The 17,108-nt window shown below is 39.5% G+C and overlaps 1 protein-coding gene and 1 pseudogene across 4 annotated transcripts in view; one reads left to right on the plus strand and one right to left on the minus strand.

The window, feature by feature from the left end:
• Nucleotides 1–17,108, plus strand: part of SPIN1 (spindlin 1) — a 78,228-nt gene that overhangs the window by 36,385 nt on the left and 24,735 nt on the right. For 3 of the 4 annotated variants that reach the window (XM_043927340.1, XM_043927337.1, XM_043927338.1), the window contains one exon: nt 14,418–14,466. In XM_043927340.1, the coding sequence (XP_043783275.1) occupies nt 14,441–14,466 (26 nt within the window). In that variant the 5' untranslated portion in view covers nt 14,418–14,440. Of the gene's footprint in view, nt 1–4,048; nt 4,107–14,417; nt 14,467–17,108 lie in introns of those variants that run through there. The other variant, XM_043927339.1, reaches the window with a different exon arrangement.
• On the minus strand, nt 11,748–12,453 carry LOC122709865 (annotated as a pseudogene).

Here is a 17,108-nt window from a genome sequence, read left to right on the forward strand (position 1 = left end):
GTGGAACAACTGACTGGTTCCAAATTGGGAAAGGAATATGACAAGCTGTATATTGTCACCCTGTTTATTTAACTTCTATGCAGAGTACATCATGTGAAATGCTGGGCTGGATGACTCAAGCTGGAGTCAAGATTGCTGAGAGAAATATCAACAACCTCAGGTATGTAGATGATACCACTCTAAAGGCAGAAAGTGAAGAGCAATTAAAGAGCTTCTTCGTGAGGGTGAAAGAGAAGAGTGACAAAGCTGGCTTAGAACTCAGTATTCAAGAAACTAAGGTGGCATCCGGTCCCCTCACTTCATGGCAGATAGATGGGGGAAAGTGGAAGCAGTGACAAACTTTATTTTCTTGGGTTCCAAAATCAATGCGGACAGTGACTGCAGCCACAAAATTAAGACACTTACTCCTTGGAAGAAAAGCTATGATAACCCTAGACAATGTATTAAAAAGCAGACTGACAAAGGTCTGTCTAGTTAAGCTACGGTTTTTCAAGTAGTTACATATGGATGTGAGAGTTGGACCATAAAGAAGGCTGAGTGACGAAGAATTGATGTTTTTTAATTATGGTGCTGGAGAAGACTCTTGAGAGTCCTTTGGGCTGCACGGAAGTGAAAGTGGTCTATCCTAAAGGAAATCAACCCTGAATATTCATTGGAAGGCTTGATGCTGAAGCTCTAGTACTTCGCCTACCTGTTGTGAAGAACAGACTCATTGGAAAAGACCCTGATGCTGGGGAAGGTTGAGGGCGAGAGGAGAAAGGGGCGACAGAGGTGAGATGGTTAGATAGCGTCACCAACTCAGCAGACATAAATCTGAGCAAACTCCAGGAGACGGTGAACGATTGGGGAGCCTGGTGTGCTGCCGTCCATGGGGTCACAAAGAGTCGGACACGACTTAGCGACTGAACAGAAACAACAATACATTTATTTGGCCTCACCAGGTCTTAGATGTGGCCCACAGGATCTTCGATCTTCATTGCAGCATAGCAGATTTTTTTTTTTTTTATAGCAGATCTTTTAATTGTGGCATGTGATCCCTTATTTGCAGCATATGGATCTAGTTCCATGAGCAGGGATTGAATGCAGGCCCTCTGCATTGGGAGCATGGAATCTTAACCACTGAACCCCAGTAAAGTCCTTAGAGTCTTTTTGGATGCAGTGGTAAATGAACTTGTTTCCTTAATCTCTCTTTCTGATACTTCATTGTTAGTATACAGAAATACAAATGATTTCTGTATATTAATTTTGTATCCAGCAACTTTATCAAATTCAGTTGATGAGCTTTAGGAGTTTTCTGATAGCATCTTTTAGGATTTTCTATGCATAGCATTAAAAGTGACAGTTTTACTACTTCTTTAAACTTCTAAAAAAGCTTTGGCTAAAAATGTATTCATTGTTTCTGTTATGATTACTACATAATATTGAACATTTGAGCCAACTAATGCAGTATGGTTACCTTTTTTTGGTACATTATGTTTTTCTTGGAGTTCTGTGATTGCTTTATTTTTTTTTCTATTTGTTTAAGTTTCTTTGCAAGTTGAAGTATCCTAGAACCTCTAGCAGCTTTGTGAAACTCTCAATATAATTTCCTGCCTGCCGAATGTAATAGATAATCCATCTGTCCTTGTTTTTCTTAAGAGAGTTTTTTCTAGCACCTTCTGTCATTTTCTATTCTGTTGATTATTCTCTTGATCTGATACAACATTGTCATCCTTGGAGTTTCTTTTTCCTCTTTTATATGTTAGATTCTCCTTGGTTGCTGTGCGTTTGTTTCTTAGTGTATACTCTTGCCTAGCTAAAGCGTGTACATCTTTAAAAGTTTCATGAATAGGCAGTCGATGAGTTGGTTGTTAGAAAGCTACAGGTGTAATGTATAGTGATTCATTCATATTCTTTACTTTTCAGTTCTCAGATTTACTGAAATTGTCTCTAAAAACAGTTTTCAAAAATGCATATAAAAAGGGCTTCCTTGGTGGCTCAGTGACAAAGACTCCCGCCTGCCAATGCAGGAGACAAGGGAAGATCCCACATGCTAAGGGGCGATCAAACCTGTGCTCCACCACTGTTGGGCCTGTGCTTCACAACAAGAAAAGCCGCTGCAGTGAGAAGTCTGCACTGCAGCTAGAGAAAGCCTGCGCGGCCAAAAATAAATAAATAATAAATTAAAAGTAAATTTTAAAAAAATGCTGATTATTTTGGAACTTGTGTCTGGATGAGCTTGTTAAAACAGTTTGAGTGTATATAGTTTTTCTTGCCTGTCATTGTTTAGGACAGTTCAAGTGACTACTGTTAGGTGAATCATAGAACAGTTTATTTTGTAAATTACGCTAGTGTTTCCTCACTTCAATCAACAAATAGATGTAGCGGAGGCTACCTAGTGAAGGGTCTTGTTCTGTTTTCCGCTGGAAAATCTGTGATCCTCAAATGGGTGATGTGAAGCCACTGTTGATAACAAACTAATCTTGGTGCCCAGTTAATATATACATACCTACCTATTCTTCTGTTACTTGCCTTTTCCACTGAACAGTATGTAGTGGTGACTTTTTCTTAGCAATATATAGAGAAATGGCTCATGGTTCTTTACAATTGAATAGTATTCCATTGTGTAGAAGTACGAAGTTAGTTTGTAGAGTAATCATTTATTTGCACATTTGTGTTGTTTCTACTCTCCTGCTATTGGAAATAATAACTGCAATGAATAGCCTTGCCCATTTGTCTTACTGCTGTCATTGGGATAGATTTCTTGAGGTAGCACTGAGTCAGATCTTAAATGTATATGTAATTCTGCAAGATACCATCACCTTCCCCTGTATGGGCTTTGTACCACTTTGCATTCCCACCAGCAAGTAATTTGCCAGTGCTTCTTACACAGTCTTGCCAGTGATGGATGTCATCAGCAGTGTAGATTTTTTTCCATCTAATGGTCAAGGGATGGTATCACTGTAGTTTCAAAGGCCTCTTTGGCCTTTTTCTGTTCTTGTCTCACCCATTTTTTCTTCTCTGCTTTCTGAAAGTCTTTAATGTCAGGGATAGTAACTTTTGTCTGCATTATGACTAATCTATCTTAAACGCCGTTGTGTGGCTTCAGCCTCTTAGGGAAAACCTTTCTGAGCCCCTTGTCTCGCTCCCATCTGTGTAGGCCTCTTAGCCAACTTCTCAGGAGTGGTGCTGGACTTCGGACGTGGTTTCTTGAGCCCTGTGTGTCTGCAGTGCTTTTCTCTCAATTTCTGGACTATGTTCCAATAATTTTGAGAGATTTGTTTAAGCTGTAAATTTTTGAGCCCATACGTGAATGTAAATGCCAGTTGGTAGTTTATCTGATGACAGAATTCAGGCTTTGAAGTAATTTTACCTCAGTTTTGAAGGCATCCCTTACCTCTTGTTAATCTAGCCCAGTGTTGATGGTCAAAGAATAAGTCTAGTGCCTCTTTATTTTTTGTAAAGAATTTTAAAGAATAGACTGTTTTGTAGCAGTTTCAAGTCACAGCAAAACTGAGCCACAGGTACAGTGGTTCCTCATGCATCCCCTGTCTCTTCAGTGTTTCCCGGCAACAGCGTCCCACACCCAACTGTGCTTCTGTTAAATAAATGCATTTGTTACAACGGTACATTGTCATCCTAAGTGTTTAATTCACTGTAAACCAGTGTTCACTTGGTGATGTATGCTCTGTGGGTCTTGACAAATAAGTAATGGCACAAATCCACCCTTAGAGTATCATAAAGAGTGGCTTCACAGCCCTAAAATTCCTCTTTGCTGCAGCTATTCATCCTTGCCTCCCCTTTAACCTTTTATTGTCTGACATTTCATTGTCTCCATAGTTTTTGACTTTTCCAGAATATCACAATAGTTGGAGTCATAAAATATGTAAACTTATCAGGTTAGTATTACGGATTTAAGTTTCTTCCATGTCTTTTCATGGCTTGATGGCTCTTTTTTCTTTCAGTACTGAATAATCTGTTGTCTGGATATAGTACCAAGTGTTTATCCATTCACCTACTGAAGGATGTCTTGTTGATTGCTTCCAAGGTTTGGCAGTTATGAATAAAACTCCTGTGAACATCCATGTGTAGGCTTTTATATGGATATAAATTTTCACCTCCTTTGGGTAAGTGTCAGGGAGCATAATTTCTGGATCATATGGTAAAGAGTTTTGTTAGAAACTGCCAAATTTGCATTTCTATCAGCTTTAAATGAGAATTCCAGTTGCTTCACATCCTCTCCAGCATTTGGTGTTGTCAGTTTCACCATTCTAATGGGTATATTAGTGGTGTCTCATTGTTTTGAGCCTGTATTTCTCATATAACCTATGGTATAAAAGCATCTTTTCATATGTTTATTTGCCATCTCTGTCTTCTTTGATGAGGTGTATATTAAGGTTTTTGGTTCATTTTTTAAAGGTTGTTATAATCAGTTTGTTTTCTTGTTGCTGAATTTTAAAAGTTCTGTGTGTATTATAGATAACAGTACTTTATCAGATATGTCTTTCACAAATGTTTTCTTAGCATCTTGACATTGTCTTTCATAGAGCAGAAGTTTTAAATTTTAATTAAGTCCGACTTATCAGTTATTTCTTCCATGGATTGTGCCTTTGGCATTGTATTGGGTTGGTCAAAATGTTCCTTTGGTTTTAAAGTAAAAATAAAAGACACTTTTTTCATTTTTGCCAAGAACTTCATTGGATGACATATTCATTGTTTTTTGTTCCACTACCTTCTGCGACTTTTTTAGGCAACTTTGTAATTCCTTCTTTCCAAAACTTTGTATCTTCTTGAGCAAAGAACTGTTCCAGGTGCTTTTTACGTCTTCCAGGGATTTGAAATTGTTTCCATTAAGAGAATTTTGTAAAGACTGAAATAAATGGAATTTTGAAGGTGCAGTGTCTGGTGAAACAGTAGATGAACCAGAAGTTCCCAGCCAAGCTGTTACAGTTTTTGCCTGATTATCAAAGAAACATGTTATCGTGATGAAAGATTATGTGTTTTCTGTTGACTGATTCTGGATATTTTTTGTCAAGTGGTCTAATTGGGAGCAGTACTTGTTGGAATTGTTTGATTTTCCAGAAGGAGCTCATAATAGAGGACTCCCTTCCAAATCCCATCATATATACTATATAATCTTTGGATGAAGACCAGCCTTTGGTGTGGTGGTTCCTTTTGCTTGCCCCACAGTCTCTTCCAATTATTATTCAGTGTCTATTTTTCATCGCCCGTCACAGTTTGTTTTAAAAATGGAATGTTTTCATTACGTTTAAGTAGACTTGCTTGCAGAAATACCATTTCTTCATGTGGCTTCCCTGCTGGTCCAGTGATCAGGAATCCACCTGCTGTAGCAGTGAACACGGGTGTGGTCCCTGGTTTGGAAAGATCCCACACGTTGTAGGACACCTAAGCCCGTTGTGCTGCGACTACTGAAGCCCACCCGCCTAGAGCCTGTGCTCTGCATTAAGAGAAGCCGCCACAATGAGAAGCCCTTACACTCAACTAGAGAGTAGCCTCCATTTTTTGCAACTAGAGAAAGCCGACGTGCAACAGCAAAATACAACCCGCCACAGCCAAAAATACATTTTTTTTTAATAAAAGAAGGTTTTTCCCACTTAACTTATGTGAAACCCAAATACCAAAGTGATTAACATAACCAAGCTGGTGCAAATGATTTTCAGCACTTGATTTGGATGTTTTGAGTATGTTGGCTGTCTCCCACATTGTGTAACATTGATCTTTCTCGGTTAATGTCTAGGTTTAATGTCTGTCAACTTCAACTGGTCTACCTGATAAGTCACAGCAACCTCCTCCATACACTGCACAAATCAGTTGTGTTTTCTTGAAATAATAAAGTTTTCTTCTGTCTTCAGTATTAAAATGACTGGAAATGGCTACACAAAATTTCACCAATTTTGATAAGCTTGTTTTTTTTTTTTTCTTAAATGCACACTGAGATGACAACTGTCACAATACAGTCTACCAGAATTGTTTCAAATGAAGTTAAAGACAGCTCAGCACTACTACAGCCATCTTACAGGAAAACTGAATGAACTCTTTGGCAGACTCAGTATCTAAAATGTGTTCAACATAACCGGGGTTATCTAGATTTTCTCCTATTACTACCTTTTAGGGATTTTATATTTTATTTTTAATTTTTTAATTTAGTTTTTAATTTTACATTTAGGTATATGGTCTGTTACGAGTTCATTTTTGTGATGGATATAAGGTCTGTGTCTAGATTCACTTCTGCATGTAGAAGTCCAGTTGTTCCAGCACCATTTGTTGAAAACACTGTCTTCATTTGTATTACCTTTGTTCATTTGTCAAAGGACAGTTGACTGTATTTATTGAGGATCTCTTACGGGCTCTCTATTCTGTTTTTTTGGGGGGATCTATTTGTTCATTCTTTCACACTGTCATGATTTATGTAGCTATATAACGGGTCATGAAGTCCGGTAATGTCCTCGTTTTGTTTTTCAACTTCAATATCCTGTTGGCTATTGTGTCTTTTTGCCTCTCCATATAAACTCTAGAATCAGTTTGTTGATATCCTCAAAGTAACATGCTAGGAATTTGATTGCGATTGCATTTAAAATCTATGGATCAAGTGGGGAAGAGCTGACATCTTGATGATATTGAGTCTTCCTGTCCATGAACATGGAATATTTATCCATTTAAATGGTTCTTTAATTTCTTTGATCACAGTTTTGTAGTTTACCTCATGTATATATTTTGTATGTAGTGATGTCTTCTTTCATACTAGTGATTTGTATCTTTTATTCTTAGCTAGCACAGCTAGAGATTTATCAGTTTGGATCTTTTTGAAGAACCAGGTTTTGATTTTGTTGATTATTCTCTGTTGACTTGCGAATTTAAATTTTGTTGATTTCTAAGTTTTATAATATCTGCTTACTTTGCATTTAATTTGCTCTTCTTTTTCTGGTTTCCTAAATTGGAAGAGTAGATTTTTGGTTTTAAATCTTTCCTCTTTTCTGATATATGCATTTAGTCCTATAAATTTTCCTTTAATTAATATCAGTCGCTCAGTCATGTCCAACTCTTTGCAACCTCATGAACTGTAACCCGCCAGGCTCCTCTGTCTATGGAATTCTCCAGGCAAGAATACTGTAGTGGATTGCCATTCCCTTTTCCAGGGGATCATCCCAACCCAGGGATCATCTTCTGCATTGCAGCCAGATATTTTACCATCTGAGCCACCTGGGAAGCCCAAATACCCCTTTAAGCACTGCTTTATCTGATGATACAGATTTTAGTAAATTTTACTTTCATTTTCATTTAGTTGAAAATATTTTTATGTTAAAATTTCATCTTCAAACCATGTATTTAGAAGTGTGTTATTTAATCTCCGAGTATTTGGGGATTTTCCAGCTGTCTTTCTGAGTGTAGATCTCATGGTGATCTGAGGATATTTCTTTTATCATCTTTTAAATTTGTTAAAGTGTGTTTGATGGTTCACAATATAGGCCCTCTTGATGAATACTGCAAGGGATCTTGAGAAGAAGGTATATTCTTCTGTTGTTGGGTAAAGTGCTATATATATGTCAGTTTTATCCATGTGGTTAATGGTAGTACTGGGTTTAGCTATGTCTTTTTCCGATTTTCTTAAGGCTGAAGCTGTCCATTCCTGATATAGTGAAGTGTTTTTAACTGTGATAGTGAATCCGTGTTTCTCCTTGTAGTTCCTATCGGTCTTTGCTTCAACTAGTTTGATGCTCTTTTGTTAGGTACATACACATTAAGGATTGTTATGTTTTCTTGGAGAATTGAGACCATAATCATTATGTAATGCTTTTCTGTATCTCCAGTGAATTTCTTTGCTCTTAAATCTCTGAGATTGGCAGCTCAGCTGGTAAAGAATCCACCTGCAATGCAGGAAACCTGGGTTCGATCCCTGGGTTGGGAAGATTCCCTGGAGAAGGGAAAGGCTACCCACTACAGTATCCTGGGCTGGAGATTCCATGGACTCCGTATAGTCCATGGGATCACAGAGAGTCGGATATGACTGAGTGACTTTCACTTTTACTGGGAAGCCCAAATACCCCTTTACGGGCTTTCTTTTGATCTTCATTACCTTGGTACCTCTTTCTCCATCTGTTTACTTTCACTCTGAATATATCTTTGTTTTTAAAGTGAATTTCTTATAGAAAATCTACAGTATGGTATTGCTTTTTCATTCAGTATGACAATCTCTTTATTGGAGTGCCTACGTAGACCATTGGCATTTAAAGAGATTATTGGATTAACATCTGCTGTAATTATTGCTGTTTTCTATTCATTGCCCTTGTCCTTTGTTCATATTTGTGTCTTCTACTCTTTTTTCTGCCTTTTAAGGTTTTTTCTTGCTTATTTGCTTATGGCTGCACTGTGTTGTCATTACTGCGCACAGCCGTCCTTCTAGTTTCTGTGAGTGGGTACTATCTAGCTGCAGTCCTCAGGCTTCTCATCGTGGTGACTTCTAGTTTCTGTGAGTGGGTACTGCTTTCTAGCTGCAGTCCTCAGGCTTCTCATCGTGGGGACTTCTCTTGTTGCAGAGCACAGGCTCTCACGGCTTCAGTAGTTGCTGTGGGCTTCAGTAGTTGTGGCACCTGGGCTCTGGAGCAAGCAGGCTTCAGTGGTTTTGGTAGGTTGGCTCAGTAGTTGTGGCTCACAGGCTTAGTTGCCCTATGGTACATGTGATCTTCCCAGACAAGGGATAGAACCCATGTCCCCTCTGTTGGTAAGGCAGATTCTTAACCACTGGACTACAAGACAAGTCCCCTTTTATGGTTTTAATTGAGCATTGTGCTTGATTCCCTTTACTCTCTTACCTTGTCAATTATACTTTATTTTAAAAAGACTTTTTTAGCTCTAGAGTTTGCAATATACAACTAATTCTGGTACACTGTCAAATAATGTGATAGAGCTTCCCTGGTAGTGAGAATATCTTGTAGCAGCAAAGTATTCTAATTCTTCCACTCCAGTCCTTTGTGTTATTGTCTTTCACTTACATATAAGCTCCATAATCATCTAGTACATTGTTGCTAATATTACTATAAACAAAATGTTATCAGTTCAATTAAAAATCAGAAAAATAAAAGTTTTTATATTACTTTCACATATTCTATTTCTAATGTTCTTTTTTTATGTAGATCTGAGTTTCAGAGCTATCTTGTTTTTCTTCTCTTTGAGTAATTTCTTCTAACATTTTTTGGAGGGCAGATCTGCTGGCAACAGATCCCCTCATCTGTGTTTGAGCAAGTCTGTTTCTCTCACTTTTGATGGATACTTTTGCAAAATACAAAATTTTAGGTTTTTTCTTAATTTTCACTATAAATATTTCACTCCAGCCTCTCTTTGCTTCCATGCTTTCTGAGGAGAAGTAGGATCTGATTCTTAATTTTGCTTTTTTTTTTCTTTATTCTGGCTTCTTAAGAGGTTTTTTTCTTTATCTTTGATTTTTTTCCCTCACATTTGAATATGAAAAGCCTATTTAGGTTTTGTTTTTGTTTCCTTGGCACTTTTCCTGGTTGGTGTTCTCTGCGCTTCCTTGTCTGTGCTTTGGTATCTGACATTAATTTGGGGCAAATTGTTACTACTTTACATATTTTTTTCCTGTTTCTTTCTTGTCTTTCTGATATTCTCATTATGCACATATTATACTTATGTTGTTGTTTAACAGTTCTTGGATATTCTGTTTTTCCCTGCATTTTTATCTTCTTTTTCTCTTTACTTTTCAGTATTGGAAGTTTCTGTTGACATATCTTCAAGCTCAGAAGTTGTTTCCTTAGCTGAGTGTACTCAGTCTACTAATGAGTCTATCAAAGTATTCTTCATTTCTGTTTTGGTGTTTTTGATTTCTGCTGTGTCTTTTTTTAAAATCTCTTTGATTTTTAAAAAATATTATTTTGGTTATGCTGGATCTTCTTTAGGACTTCCCTGGTGGCTCAGACGGTAAAGCGTCTGCCTACAATGCGGGAGACCCAGGTTCAATCCCTGGGTTGGGAGGATCCTCTGGAGAAGGAAATGGCAACCCACTCCAGTACTCTTGCCTGGAAAATCCCATGGACGGAGGAGCCTACCAGGCTCCTCCGTCCATGGGGTTGCAAAGGGTCTTCTTTGCTGTGCAGGCTTTTCATTGCAGTGGCTTCTCTTGTTGTGGAGCGCTGGCTGTAGGCCAGCGGGCTCAGTAGTTGCTCTTCCTGGGGTCTATCTAGAACACAGGCTCAATAGTAGTGACATAGGGGCTTAGTTCTGCGGTATGTAGGATCTTCCCCGACCAGGGATCAAACCCACATTTCCTGCATTGGCAGCGGATTCTTTACCACTGAACCATCAGGGGAGCCCATCTGCCATGTCCTTCTGTTTTTTTCTTAGACATTCCATTTTTCTGCTTATATTACTCATTTGTTCTTGTTTATTGTCTGCTTTTTTCACTACAGCCTCTTTGAGGGTGGAGATATTGATTAATATCCTCTGTACTAAGGAGGAACTTTGAGACCAAAAGTGAAGTGGGCATAAAGTGGATTATGGAATTTAGTGTGGGTTGACAGGATCAAGTGGACGACCATCCATAGGTGTTTGCAGCTGCACCTCATACTGCTGAGAGGGCTCTTGTAGAGATGCTTTGGGCAGATTTGATCTCTTTTCAGTCTGTGTCTTCATGTATGACCTGCCCACTTCATTCAGTGTATGTAAACATGCCAGGTGAAATTAAGGGGGAATGGCTCGCTTAGCATTTGGGATCATGTTTGGCAGTTTTTATCTGTGAAGTAGAATGGACAGTCTTGCACAGACCAGCTGACCATATGTATCCTTTTTCATTTATCTTTTTAGAATTGTTATGTAATTGCAGAAATTTATGTTTAAAAACCGCATGTCTTGATATAATGCCAAGGAGAGAACTTTGCAGATAACCCAGAAGCCTTCTTCCACCCAGGTGGATTATATTACTTAGTGTGAATTTTGATCAATATGGTATACACTGCTTTTGAAGCACTCTGTAGATATTGATAAGTTGTTGTTTTCTTATTCAAAATATTTGAATTTTCATTGTGACTTTGTGTTCGAAACATGAAGTTTTAGAAGATTGTTTAATTTTCAGATATTGGGGTATTTACAGATATTTATTTCTAATTCTGATGTAGTCAGAGGACATCCTTTGTTTGGCTTCACGTTAAGTGCATTGAGAGTTTGTATTCTGAGTAGTAGCATATGGTGTATCTGGGTTAATGTCCCATGTGAACTTGGAAAAAAGGTTTATTTTGGCATTACTGGATTGACATTCTGTAAATGTCATCTAAGCCTAGTTGGCTGTTGGTGATGTTTAGGTCTTCTATATCCTTTTCTTACATTCTTACCCACTTGTTATATCAATTACTGAGAAGTGTTTATATTTTTAAATATGAGTATGTCAATTTTTCTTATATCAGTTTTTGCTTTATATATTTCCGTATACTATAATTAGGTTTATATACTTTTTTTTTTTAGGTTTATATACTTTTAAGATTGTTATAGCTTCCTTTTTTTTGTTTAGTTTGTTTATTTTTGACTGTGCTACATGACTGTGGGATCTCAGTTCCCTGACCAGATACTGAACTCAGGCCCTCAGTAATGAGAACTGGAAGCCCTAACCACAGGACCACCAGCCCTGTTGTGGCTTCTTTTTTTTTTTTGTCTTTTAAAAATATTTTATTAAAGATCTTTATAGAGCAACATCCAGGCTCCAGACCCAGGGCCAAGGAAATCTGTCTTGCCTTGGTTACCGGCTAGGGCATGGCAGGCAGCTCTGGCTTCCCACTTCTCGGTTCATGGGGTCGGTAGGCAGCATTTTCATCTCTGGGTTCCACAGTGTTCCCGTGATCAAGCAAAGGCTTCTTAGGGCCAGTCTTACCGGTTGGGTCCCAAGGCAGCGTGATCTTTACCTTGATGCCCAGCACACCCTGTCTGTGCAGCGCGTGGCGTGTGGAGGTGTCAGCATAGTAGTTAACAGGGTCCCCGCTGTGGATCATGAGGCCATCCACAAACATGGATTTTGTCCTCTATCCTTGGAGTTTTCCAGACACCATGACCTCACAGCCTTTGGCCCCGTGATGAACCTCAGCACACCATAGTAGGCCCTTCGCGCAGCAAGGCCTCCTAGGAGTCTGTAATGCAGAGACTCTGCCTGGACAGTGGCACACAGACTTCTGTGGCTGCCTTTTCAGCACACAGCCCTACACTGTCCTCAGGGAAGCCACATCTTTTCTGAACCACAACAGTCAATTCCCAGATCTGCTAGCCCTCCTCACCAAGAGCGTTCTCTGTCCTTGTGACCATGATAATGATTTCTCTCCTGGTCGGTGTAACTCGGGCCTCAACTCCAGAGTACCCATCTTCAGCCATCTCCTGAGTGAGAAACTTCTTCAGTTCAGCTTTGAAGATGCCATCTTCTTCAAAGACAAACTTTCTCTTCTTGGAAATCTGCACTGCCATCTTGCCTCCCACACCCTGGAAAGGAAAGAGTGTTGCGGCTTCTTAATTGACCCTGTTATCATTTTGGAATATCCTTTTTGATGCCTGATACCTTTGATTTTAATAATTGTTTCTTCTTTCTATGGTCTCTTAATTGATGTATTTAAACTATATTTAGTGAAATAATATTGTTGGGGTTGGAAAGATTTTTGCTGTATATAGTACTCACAAGTAGATTGTTTTCTTTATCTGAGCAGCACCTTAAAGATTTATTGCACTGTTTTTTCTGGCCAACATTGTTTCTGACAACAAATCTGGAGCCACTATTTTGTTTCCCTAAATTTAAGATGTCTTTTATTGTTTGGCTGTGTATTTTCTGTGTCACTGGTTTTCAGAAATTGGTTAGGATGTGCCTTATTGTTTTTCCCTTTGTTTTTATCTTATTTTGACTTCATTGACCTTGTTGGATCTGTGTTTATGTACTTATCACATCTGAAAAACTTTCTGCCATTATTTTTGTCAGACTTTTTCTTCACCCCTCTGTCCTCTTTTGTGGAGTCCATTTCATTTATGCTGGGCCAGTTGATCTTGTCCTAGAAGTCACTGAGGCTGTTTGTGTTCTATTTTGGATATGTTGTGTTACAATGTCTCACATTCACTGCTTTTTTTATTTGTGAGGTCTGATCTGCTACTAACCACATCCAGTGGATTTTTTTTTTCTTCTTCATTTTGGATCATGTATTTTTCATCAGTTTTATTTCTTTCTTCTCCTTCCCCCATTCATCTGTTTTAAGTGTTTATGTTTTCCTTTAACTGTTTGAGCATAGTTGTTAATCGTTCTTTTAGCATCTTTGCCTGCTAATTACATTGTTTTGGTTATAACCTGTTTGCTTATGGGGTTACAGTCTGCTGCTTTCCCACAGACCTAGTACATGTAGTTGGGATGTTGGACGTCTGAAGTATCCAACCCAATTGTGGAGCATTGGGTTTTACTGGTGTCCTTTACTGAATATTGGAGTTTTGTTTTGGCAAGCATGTTCTGGGATGTGTCTGTAGCAGCTTTTCTTCTTAGGGCTGCTTCATCCTCCTGCCAAGGGATTATCTTTATGGTTTCTCCTGATTGTCCTGTGTGTTCAGAGAGGTGGCGAGATGGAGTCTGAACAGCTCTCATGCCTTTGCAAGTTAGTATCTCGCCACAGACTGAAGACCACCATGCCTTTTCCAGATGTTTGGAGCCCCGTGAGACCTCTCCCCTTGCCGGCACTCTGACCCACGACTCCCAGCCCCCCGCTTCCTTAGCTTCCGTCTGGCTGTCCGTGTGGCTCAACCTCCGTGTTCTTGGTTACTCTTCGTGCACCACTGTCCTCAGGTGGTTCTTGGGGTGCACTTGGTTGGTGTAGGGGTCCTTGTGTGGGTTTTCTGCTCCCTGGTTCCGTAGCCCTGTGCTGCCTATTGTCCTGATGTCTGGATCCAGCTGTTTCACGTTTCTTGTTCTATTTTCTAGTTGTTTGTGGCAGGAAGACGAGTTCTATACCTTTTAGTACTTTGACTAGGATTGTCACTTTTTTTGGCTGTAGTTTTTATCCATGTGATTTTGCTTTTTTTGTGTTTCATGGCCAATTTAGGCCGATAAGCTGGTCTTCCTGTCATTTTATCTTCCCAGAACCCCTTATATCTTCCGTTTAAAAGATAAGTAAGCAAATGGTTCTCTTACATTTTGCCGTTTTGGGTTTTTTTTGTTTTTTGGCCGTGTCTTGTGGCTCGTGGGATTCTGCAGAGTCCCCTAACCAGGAATGGAACCTGGACCTTTGGCAGTGAAAGCACAGAGCAGTGCAGAGTCCTGACCACGGGGCTGCCAGGGAATTCCCTTGTGGTTTATTTTAATTTCATACTTTATATGGCAGTTTTTCGTAAGTTAACTTTTTCCTGAGTTTGAACTATTTTTTAATCCAGTTTTCATTGACGTATACTCACTTCTCTTTTAGGCCATGCTGGTGTATCTGCAAGCATGATGAAGAAAAGGACATCCCACAAGTAAGCGGTTCTGAAACTTGCCTTTTTATTTATTTATTTTCTAATTAATTAATTTTAATTGGAGGATAATTACTTTACAACATTATGATAGTTTTTGCTGTACACTGACATGAATTGGCCACGGGTGCACATGTGTCCCCCATCCTGAAGCCCACTCCCTCGTCCCTTCCCACCCCATCCCTCTGGGTTGTCCCAGAGCACTGGCTTTGAGTGCCCTGCTTCATGCATTGAACTTGCACTGGTTATGTATTTTACAGAAGCCTGCCTTTTCAGAGAGCGCGTTGTGGCCTTTGGTTCCACGGGCCGTGAGGTCACCTCTGTGAGGCCCGCTCTTGAACCCTCAGAGCAGCCAGCCTCACGTGGAGCCTCGCCGCATGCTGAGCTGCGTCCCTGTCCCTCGGGACCTGGCTAGCACTCTGCCAGGCACACGCACCTCTTCGTAACATTTTCAAGTGAATGAGGACATTGTAATGTACAGAAAGCATATTCATGTTGAAAGATCATTTTAAGTGACAAATGTGGTATGAATCTTAAATTCTGTAGGTACTAGAGAGTAAAAGCAACTTCCTTCCTGCAGTTTTTTTTTTTTTTTTTTGGTGTGTGTATAGTTATGTCCAAAAAGAAAATTGAGTTACTATCTTAAACAACAATATCCACTGGTACTGTGGTTCTAAACATCCACCAGTGCTAGTGATGGCTGCTGCACCATGAAATCCTCCTTAATAAATCAACTACGATTGTATGAGTGTTCATCATAAGATTGTTAAATATGGGAGACCCTCATTGACCCTAGCACCTCCCAAGACTGATGATACAATTATTTTCAAATTATTCATATTGAAATCTTGTGCCTCTTGGTCACCACTCTGTAATAATCGAAGAGTGTGAGAGTCCTCTGGGCTGTTATAGAGGGTCTGGATGAATAAAGGTGCCTTTCATTAATTGTTGGTAGTTAAACCAAAACATGTCTCTATTTGAAGGAAAACTTGGAAATGTAATGTAAGTATATCTGATACTCAGTTTAAGAAATGACTTGAAAATAAAAATATGAAGATAGAGCAAGTTCTGAGGTTTGATAAAACGTTTCTCAAATTTCACTTATTTGCCCATCATCTTCACAGTTCTGTCATATCTAGTGATCTAATAATTTATGTAATGTATCTCCCTCCACTCATTATCTTTACCATAAGTAGTAAACCATCTCTTGGCGTAAATAGAAGATATTGAAAAAAAAACTTAGATACAATGGGAGATGAAAGCAAATTACACATTAACTTTGCAAAACTAGCATTGTTCATCTTTTTTCCCCTAAAAAGGAATAAATACCTATGCATTTGATTCTTGAAGTTTATATGTGTACAGCTAAAGAATCTCTCATTCTATCTGTTACATGATGCAGGAAATGTGATCTAGGGCTTTAATATGAGGTGTGCTTGTCTCACTTAAAAGAGTAGCAAAAAGGAGAAGTTGAAAAGTCATCAGTCATTTTCCTATTTTTTTTTTTGATGTCAGTGCAAATTTGAGGATGGGTGGGGTGGAAAAACACTGAAACAGAAGTTTCCACATATGACAAATGAAAGCTGTTAACTGTTGTCCTTGAATGGGTAAGTGGGGATGATGGGTGGTGGAGAGACTGGCCTTGGAGTGGGAAGCCCCACTGGCCCAGCTGTGGGCTTTACCAAATCCCTCGTATGCCTAACGCTCAGCTTAACTTGTATTAAGTCATGGTGTTGGACTGGAATAGTGAGGTTTTCGGGTTTTCATTACGGATGAAGTGTTTATAGCAAACAAGTACAGGAAAGCAGAGCTTGGAGCCTTGCTCTCCTTGCCTGCCCCCACTGTGGCCCTCCAGAGAGTAAGGCAGTCAGACTCGCTGTGTGCAGCCAGTGACCGGTGGTCACGCCTCCTCCTGCTTTCCATGTTGGTACAGGGGGACTGTGCAATAATGACTCCATGTGCAGATGCCTCTGCTTGCTTGCGAGAGTCACAGGAACACCCAGGAGACAAGGGCTGGCGGAGCCCATGTCCTGCAGATGGCACCTCCTCTCTCCGTGGGTGTGAGGGGATTCTGGTAATCAGGTCCAAAGTGCTTGGAGCAGTGTTTCTGCGCCCAGAAATGTTGCATAGGTGAGCCTTTTTCTCATTTTTTGAAGTAAATAGAAACAAACTTTTGTATTTCTTGTGAGCCAGGGTACTTGGTGTCTTTTGGGGACAAGCTGGTGGACGTTTCTTTTCTGGCTTCCCACGAAGTTGTTTGGGAATTATGTCTTCACTGAAGGTACATCTTGAAGGCAAGTGTAGTTGGGGGACAAATAAGGTGCATGTAGCTGTAGTGATTCTTTGTTTTAGTTTTCGAATGTGGGTCTGGGGGTCTGGCTTCCTTAATTTGGACAATCGATTTACATCTCAGGGAGGTGTGACTGGGCTTTGGTATCTTTTCCACTAATGTACATTTGGAAAATGAATCAGAAGCTCTTAACACACTGAATTGAGGATTTCCAGGGAATGTTTTCCTTTTTCTAAGACACCAGTACTAGTCACTGACCAAGGCTGTCACTGTGCTCCTTCCCCTCCTCTCATTCATGACATCCCTTGTCAAGTAGGGACCTTGAACCCTTCTGTGCGAAGAGAGTTTGAGTCTG

This window comes from Cervus elaphus, chromosome 16 (genome assembly GCF_910594005.1).
Source record: "Cervus elaphus chromosome 16, mCerEla1.1, whole genome shotgun sequence".
NCBI lineage: Eukaryota > Metazoa > Chordata > Mammalia > Artiodactyla > Cervidae > Cervus > Cervus elaphus.